Below are 8753 nucleotides of genomic sequence, written 5' to 3'. Positions count from 1 at the left end.
TCTAATAGGTCAGTTTGAGATATCTGATTATTTTTATTCTGAATTTGTCATTGAAGACATCGAAGCATGATAAGATGGTGGGACCATAAGGCTCACAATGTACGTGTATTTCCATGGTCCATGGGTGAGGTTGCTCCCCAAATGGGACTTTCTAATTTTTATCACCTAAATCCATATAATTAAATTGTTAACACATGAACCCAATTGCATACACGTAGCTCTAATCATTGCTTGCCACTTGCAACCCATCATAAGTCATCGGTCTCTTTTTGGTGAAATATATTTAACCAAGAGATGGTACTTTTGCTTTTGTTTGGTAAACTAACAAGTTGCTATAGATCAGCATTCGTGAGATAATTTACAGTACAGGTTCGTAGTGCAGAGTATCCCACGTAAGAATAGCAATGAACACTTAGATAGGTTATGCTAAGGAATCAACTTATTTAGGCCCATTTGACAGATGTAGAACGCCTTCTAAGTAATTCTACGGTATTTTTGGTGTTTAGCTTCTCGAAGACAAGTTTTCGGTGTTTAGCTTCTTGGACTTTTCTTTTCAAGGAAGTTGGGCTTGATATTTGTGTAGGATTCCTTTTTAAAAAGGGAACACAACAAGAAAAGTCCCAATTTTGTTTCAAAAAAAGAAAAGTCCCATTTCAACTATGAAATATAGTCTTGGTCACTTTTAAACATTAAACTATGGAATCACATTTACACGAATACAATCCTTACTCTAAACCATAGTGGATAGTATAGGATGTTCAGATCTACTCATTTCAGTGCCACTTCAATTTAAATCAAATAAAACCATACAGGTTTTAATCGGGTGAGAGGATTAAATTCTATACTATAGATAATTTGGAAAAAGAATTGAGATTTTTTTCCTGAAAAATAACAATAGGTAAATATGGCACGTGACCAAGTACCTCAGGTAGACGAAATTACCGAAGCAAGCACGTACCCACCGTCGGCAACGTGACAAACCGCATGCCATGCCGACTCAAAATCTAACCTCACCTGTACCGGTCAACAGTGCAACACGTACCCACATCACGTCGCAGCCTCACGAGAAAAAGCACGGGCCCCACCACCCAACCAGAAAAAAGCCACCACGACACAAACGGAACGGCCAGCCGCCTACCAAAGACCGCGTCCAGGCGCGTCGCCTCCCACCACCCCCCGCTCCGCTCGTGTGGGAAGGGAAGGGAAACGAAACGGAGGCACCGCACCGCACCGCAGCCAGCCCACGCCACCACCTCCTCCACCACATTCTCTGCCATCACCGCCGCCACCACCACCAACACAAAGTTTGCGCCGCGCCCCCGCTGCGCCGCGTGGACCCCCACGCAACCGCCGCTAGCATTCCCGGCCACGCGAGCACGCGACGCCTCCCGCTGCCAGCCCCGGGCCGCCGATCTCGCCTCGCCTCGCCTCGCCTCGCCTCGACCGGACGAGGAGGGGGGAGGGGAAGGAGGTGGGTCGGGATGGGGGCGTGCGTGTCGCGGCCCAGCGCGTGCGTGGGGAAGCCCCACACGCCGCGGTCGGGCGACGCGGGCGGCCGGTCCTGCGCGCGGCGGAGGCGCAGCCGCCGCGGGGGGAAGGCGCGGAGGAAGACGCCTTCGTGCACCGCGTCGATGGAGACCATCCAGGAGGGCGAGGTGCCCGCCTCGCCGCCGCCCGGGGCCGGCGATCACCGGACCTACAGTAACCCCGCGTTCCAAGGTGGGTGGGCTCCGCCGCTCGTTGTTTTGGGGACGGATTCTGATCTCTGGGGGACCATGGGGTCCGAGATTGCGCGCCCTCGGGGAGTAAAATAAATTACTGCATCTGGGGATCGTGCGCGTCCAGCAGCAGCTACTGACTTCTTTAATTCATAGCTCGTGGTAGTTTATCTTGTTCTGTAGAGTGGGGTTGCAGCTAATATCCGGGGTAGTACGCATCGCAGTTCGTTGCGTCAATCAATGAGGGTTTGTGCGGGTTGCGCTCCTTAGTCCAAATTGACCTGACGTGAATTCTCTAACTCTCTAGCTGCAGTGTCCGGCAACATTGAGGAGGCATGGTACGACTCCTTGGCGATGAGCGAGTCAGATGGCGATGACGATTACCATAGCGTGCAGGATGGTAAGATGTGACGTCATAATGTGATAGTAGGCTAGTTAGGTCCCCCTCACAGTTTTACATTGTTCGTTGAACCTGCTGAGCTTCATTTGATTTTGCAGATGCTTTTTCATTGAATGGCTTGAGCTTCTTTTGAGCTTGCAGATGCTTTTTCATTGAATGGCTTTGAGAACGAAGCTGCATTGAGCATGAAAGATGGCAACAGTGGGAGCTTCAATGGAGCTGCGCAATCAGGTGAGCATCACAATAAAAGGCCAAAGTCCAGTGAGTTGTCAAAGGGGAGCTCAGATAATGGTGTGAGGTCTTCCGTGAGCCACGAGGATGTGGCGAGTGTCTCCGGCGAAGACAGTGCGCATGGTGGAGGAAGGATACTGGACGACTGCGGGCTTCTGCCTAATAATTGTTTGCCTTGTATTGCCTCTGCTGTTGGCGTAAACGAGAAGAAGAGAGCTCTTTCCTCAAGCCCAACTCATTCAATGAAGATGCCATCTTTGAAGCTCTCATTCAAGAAGAAGTCCGGGGAAGCTCATCCATCTACCACACTATGTAAGCATTTCTGCATATGTCATTTGGTTAGGTTGTGCTTAACTGCAGTTTGTACCGGTTTTTTCCTCAACAGAGACAAATTTTCATATCATTGTGTTTTGTGAAAACTTCGCCGGCAACTTGCACCATATTGCCACTCGCAAGTTATAGTGCTACTTGCGTGGTCGCTTTCATGATTTAGGTTAGTAAATTTACTGGCGTCCATAGGACAATTCATTAAGCAACAAAGAAGAGAATAGGTGAAAAGTAGCACAGTGAACTGATGGCTCAATGGAGCATGTCTTGATTGCTTGCAATGTTCACCCCTGTCGAATTGATCATGTAATGTTAACATATGTTAATAATCCTGTTGCATTGACTCGTGCTGAAAATTTCAGATCCACAGAGTTGTAGTTGTAATTGTTCTGCAGAAACATTAAGATGCATGCAGGTTGAACAGCTAACTGAGACACCCCCACCGCCCCCCAAAAAAAAGGAAAAAGAAAAGAAAACACCACACTTTCCTCAGCCTTTGCTAGAAAAGTTGAAATGTCGTTCATCGCTCTTTTCACTGCACAACTCAGCAATGTCAAACTATCTTCCGAAATAGAATTGCCGTGACTTTGCTGTTATTCTTTTAAAGAAGAGTGTAAGGAAGATGCCTATTAGAAAAAGATGTTTATGTAAAACGAAATTTTCTACACAATGAGTATGTACGGCGGAAGATGAGCGCCTATATTTCTAGTTTTCCATGTAGTAATAAACTGAGAATAGAATTGGTTTCTTGCAGTTGTTACTACTCAGCAGATATTCCGTTATGGTACTTAGCCTTCGATATTTTCTTTATTCATGACATTCAAGTACAGGCTTTTGTCTCCGAAAGAAATTGCAAACATATAATTTGTTCAGTTTTAATTTGTCTACGCTGTGATGTTTTTCCTGATTTACTGGTACCTGACTACCTTCTATTCACACTGCTATTATGCCATCGCATGCAGCAAAGTTTTTTTGCTGCATGAGGTGACATTAAGAAACATTAAGTGTCTTGACATAAGTGGGTCTTTTAACTTTATAAAGTATATGTTGAACCTGAAGATCTGGCTTAGGAAAAACTATTGAAACAACATATGTGCATTTGTTTCAGTATCTACGAAGGATTTCCTTGAAAGGCCTCTAGCAGGTTCTCAAGTACAATTATGTTTGCTGGAATCGAAAATCCTCAACAGCTGGTCTCATATTGATCCTGGTACATTCAGAGTCCGTGGAGCAAACTATTTTAGGTAAACATCATTTCATTGGGCTTTAAATATACTAGCATCATGTTCATATACATCACCCATATTTATTTGAAAGGAGTGGTCTTAGTTTCAATTACACGTTTCCAGGGATAAGAAAAAAGAGTTTGCTCCAAATTATGCTGCGTATTATCCATTTGGAGTTGATGTGTACTTGTCGCCACAAAAACTGAATCATATATCACGATTTGTTCAACTTCCGGATCTTCAACTCTCCAGCAAACTCCCACCTCTTTTGGTGGTCAATGTACAGGTAAGCCATAAGTGTACCAACGTCGATACACTGGTTTCAGGTGAAAGTGGAAGTCTTGTATACAGTCCTTTTGCTCACTTACTCTCAATTCGTTGAACCATTAAATGTGAAACACTTATCGGTTTAGTCATGAGGTGGCGAAAGCTTTATAACCTGTCCTTTTTTTTTCTCATTGATGCTCAATTTGTCCAATCTTTACACTTGGAGACACCTTATGACCAGTCCTTTTTTCTTCTCATTAATGCTCAAATCGTCCAATCGTTACACTTGGAGGCACTTGTCCTTTTAGTTATGAGGTGGTGAAGATGAACTGTATGCCTACTTGCTTTTTGAAGTTTGAACATATTAATGACTTTAGATGGGTAACAGCAGATACCAATGTTTCACTACAAAAATAATTCCAAGTTAATGACACCACTACTAAGGACTAGGCTGAAGCAATTAGTGAGCTCTGTATACAACGGATTTTTCTCTCTCTTTTGCCTGAAGTACCATGCAGCAGCGTACCAGCATAGCAATTTTTCAGAAATGTTTATTAATATAACAAGGATTTTGAGTCCAACTTAAGCACTATTAATATTTTTCAGTACAAAATTTTATATGCCTTTGTTACTATTCAATTAGTGTCTTGACATCTTATATGTTTTCCTCAGGTCCCATTGTATCCTACTTCGTTATTTCAGAATGAAACTGATGGGGAAGGGATGAGCTTTGTTTTGTATTTTAGGCTTTCTGAAGGCTACTCAAAAGAGCTTCCACCTTCATTCATAGAAAATATTAGAGTAAGAGCTTGACTGGCCTCAAATATCCTTTTCACTTATTGTTTCTATTTTTATATGTAATAATAATGGTATGTACCTTGACAAATGCTATTTTTTTGGGGAGAAGTATCATTATGTTAAAAATGAGCATTCCTATTCTTTTATGTGGACGTGGTGAAAGTGTTAGAAAAATATTGGCCGATGAATGAGAGAAAAATATGTGTGGGTAAGTACCATCATGTGGTACTTAATGTTTCACATGCAAATGAGAAAAGATAAGGCATTTTGGCATGTCAAAATGTGATTCCAGTTATTGAAGTCTGTTTAGAAAATGTGGACTTGTTAAACCATTGATATGTTCTAAATTTATTTCATTAATCAATAATTTATGTTGTTTGTGATTGATGATCCGTCAACTGTCAGCTTTCACAATTCCAACAGATATCGAGTTATTACTGTCTTTCCAACAGTTATCGAGTCATTACTGTCTTAAGGCTAGTTCGTTTCCTGCCCTAATTATTATCAGCCAATAATACTCTTTTTCTCCCAAAACAGAGGTTGATCAATGATTATGTAGAGAAGATAAAATCGTTTCCAATGGAAACAACTATACCATTTCGAGAACGGCTGAAGGTACTTGGCCGGGTGGCTAATCTGGAGGATCTTCCTTTAAGTGCAGCGGAGAGGAAGCTAATGCATGCATACAACGAGAAGCCTGTGCTTTCGAGGCCACAACATGACTTTTACTTGGTTAGTTGTGTTTATTTCTACAAATTATTGTAGTTATCTATGCTCTTTAGGTACTGTGCCACTTCTGAGAAATAAATCCAACCTTATTAAAGTATTGTTTCGATCATATACTTTGAACTACATTACCTTCTCGGAAGGAATATTCAAGCATGCTTTTCTTCTGTGCAGGGTGATAACTACTTTGAGATTGACATTGACATGCACAGATTCAGCTACATCTCAAGGAAAGGTTTTGAAACATTTTTGGACAGGCTAAAAGTATGCGTTCTAGATGTTGGGCTGACCATTCAGGTGTGTCAATTGTGCCCTAACAAATGATCACCTCTTTCTTTGATATGCAAGTTTTTTTTTTTCCAAAAAAAGATACAAGTCACTTACTGTGCTCACTTCTACTGTGCAGGGAAATAAAGCTGAAGAACTGCCTGAGCAGATCTTATGTTGTGTTAGGTTGAATGGGATCGATTACACAAAATATCAGCCACTTATGACGCACGGTGCCTGAAGTCGAAGCTTACAAGAACCAGCTAACCGTTGATTGGATACTGAGAGGTAACCAAATCAGGCAAAGGTTCCTGGCGGTGTCAGACCAGGAACCACAGTGGACCACTGACTGCTGTACAGTCGTCATCAGCTGAGCATGTGGCGTTGCATTGAAGTAATGTTAACAGAGGCAGGGGCGGTTACCTGTGTTCTGTAGGGTGGTTCCCTCAGAAGCCGGGGTGCTAATATAATCCCTTCTTTCTAAAAAGGGAAAAAAACAGAGACAGCGGTGCATGTAAATCTGTATATCATTTCTCAAGCTGCTGCTACTCAACATTCTAGATCTAGTAAATGTCACTAATTTGTCTATGATTGAGTAGGTTTAGGCATATCGAAACTTGAGGAGGATCTTTTTTTTTTTTTGTGTCAATACCAGGCCACCAGCTGTTTCATTTATTGCACTATTGCAGGCTATGAATCTGATAGGATTGTGGTGCCCATCACACACAAACCCTGGCGGCGCCGCATCAGGAAAAGGGAAAAAAGGATATGGTGGTGGCACAAATAACCTGTACAGTTCACATGGTGCGGAGTGGTAACTTCAAAAGCCTCCAGGCAGGTGAAGAGGAGAATGAAGGGGGCAACAAAATGGGAAGTCGTGAACCATCGCAGATAATAATTGCGGTTCGGTTCAGTGAGTTGCTAAAACAGGTTAATAATATTACCAATCCAGTTTGTTTTTCTATCCATTTGTAGCATAGTTTGCTTACGTCATATCGGATTGGAGGTGGTGGCTTAGGCCAGTCTGACCTTGCCTTAACTTCAAGCGTTCATTTGTGTTTGCAATGTGAAATGTGGACATGTTTTGTTGCCACTTATTTTACGACAGGGTGGTTAACTGCATCAGCAATGAGAGTAGCATTCATAGACCAATAGGATAAACAAGATTTTGATGTTCTATTCAGTTAGTTTTATCAAGACACATTAATAAGAAGTTAATAGCATGAATTGTCTTTTTTCATCCTATTGATCAGGAGCTTGATTTGTTTGCATCAAATAAAAAAGAAAGAGTAAATTTTACAAAAACTAAAACTACTATGACCTAATATTCACGTAACTACAACTATTTTGACTTGTATCATAAAACTACAATTATTTTGAAACTATCTTCTACGAGAAGGTTGCGGTTCTATGATACTAGTGTCAAAAGTTACAGTTTTTTTTATACATGTCAAAATAGTTATAGTTATGTAGGTATTAGGTCAAAATATATGTAGTTTTATAAAATTAACTGTTGCGACGATCTGATCGCGTTAACGTCAAAGTATCGGTTTCTGTTTTAACGTTAAGAGAGTATGTTTTCTTGCTCTTTATTTTATAGCATGGGTGCTTAACTGCATCAGCAATGAGATCAGCATCCCAATACCAATAGAATAAGCATTTGTGGAGATGGCCATAACCTGTTTTGGACTCTTGGTATTGACTCAGTCTGCGCATATCAAATGCGAAACATCTGCTGGTACCATTGCTTACAGTTGAGTATTCATTTTGTGGATAGCTGACGTCCTAACATTTTGAGTCTAACCTTCCATGCAAAATCTATGCCCGGCGAACACCAGCAAGTTCCCAAAGAAATCTGATTTTAGTTTCGTGCTGAAATCGTTCGTGAATTTGGTGAGATAAATGCTACTGGATGAGCTATATCTACACCGTTTCGGAGATTAGGATGATGTTGTAATACCTTTTCCTTGTCGGCCTTTTTCGCTTGTTTTCAGTTGTTTGCAAGCATGAACAAAGCCAATAATTCAAGGTCAGCAAGGGATGCTTTGGAAGGAAGCAAGGAAGGCTTGCACGGAAAGGAAAACGTGTGTCGCTTGAATCTCCTAACCACTTCCTTGCACGGAAAGGAAAACGTGTGTCGCTTGAATCTCCTAACCACTCGCATAATTATGCTTTGAGGGTCTGTTTAGTAGAGCTCTCTCTGATTCAAATTTTCTACGGGAAGTGATTCTCTGGAGAAAGTGATTTTGTGGCTGAAAGTGATTCTCTAAAATAAAATATATAGGGGAAGTGATTTTCTGCGGAAAGTGAATCAGGGGAAGCTGTTTTTTTCAGCTCCCTAACTTTTAGTTTATTTCATAGAATCATTCCCACTGATTCCACTCAGAGAGCAAAAAGCTGAAAGCTGCTGTTTGACAGAGCTCCCACTGGTTCTAGGGAGCTCTGCCAAACAGGCCCTAAGTGTGTCTGGTTTGGTGACTAAAAGCTGGACCAGATTGACCAAGTTATGCTTATGTTTGGTTAGTAACCGTACTTATCGTATGTCAGCCCTATTTAGCACTTAAGAAATACAAAATTGTATAGACTCATGCACACGGTTTATCTCAACCGTCCAACCCTCTTATCTAAGGCTCATCTATATCTGGATTCTTCTCACCCATCTCATGATTTTTTCACCTACTCAACGCGAACTGTCTTAATAAGCCATGTGTCATGTCCTTTTGTGGGCTTACTATAGACAGGAAGAGTATTGGGCCGTGTTATGGGCTTGTGTTAGTGTCAAGTTGATGATGT

At 41.9% G+C, this 8753-nt stretch overlaps 1 protein-coding gene across 2 annotated transcripts; it reads left to right on the top strand.

Annotated features, from left to right (window-relative positions):
* Positions 1-976: 976 nt before the first annotated feature.
* Positions 977-6924, top strand: LOC133913070 (uncharacterized). 2 transcript variants are annotated; one of them, XM_062356114.1, is made up of 9 exons: positions 977-1719; positions 2032-2118; positions 2260-2661; positions 3785-3920; positions 4026-4188; positions 4842-4970; positions 5505-5699; positions 5868-5990; positions 6100-6924. In XM_062356114.1, the coding sequence occupies exons 1-9, from the start codon at positions 990-992 to the stop codon at positions 6199-6201; spliced, it is 2067 nt and encodes a 688-aa protein (XP_062212098.1). In that variant the 5' UTR covers positions 977-989; the 3' UTR covers positions 6202-6924. The 2 variants fall into 2 exon arrangements, with proteins under 2 accessions (XP_062212098.1, XP_062212097.1); XM_062356113.1 differs by having other exon boundaries at positions 2026-2118.
* Positions 6925-8753: the final 1829 nt, after the last annotated feature.

Source organism: Phragmites australis, chromosome 3, assembly GCF_958298935.1.
Source record: "Phragmites australis chromosome 3, lpPhrAust1.1, whole genome shotgun sequence".
Classification (NCBI taxonomy): Eukaryota; Viridiplantae; Streptophyta; class Magnoliopsida; order Poales; family Poaceae; genus Phragmites; species Phragmites australis.
Note: the sequence above shows the minus strand (reverse complement) of the source record. Positions and strands in the feature narration are given on the sequence as shown.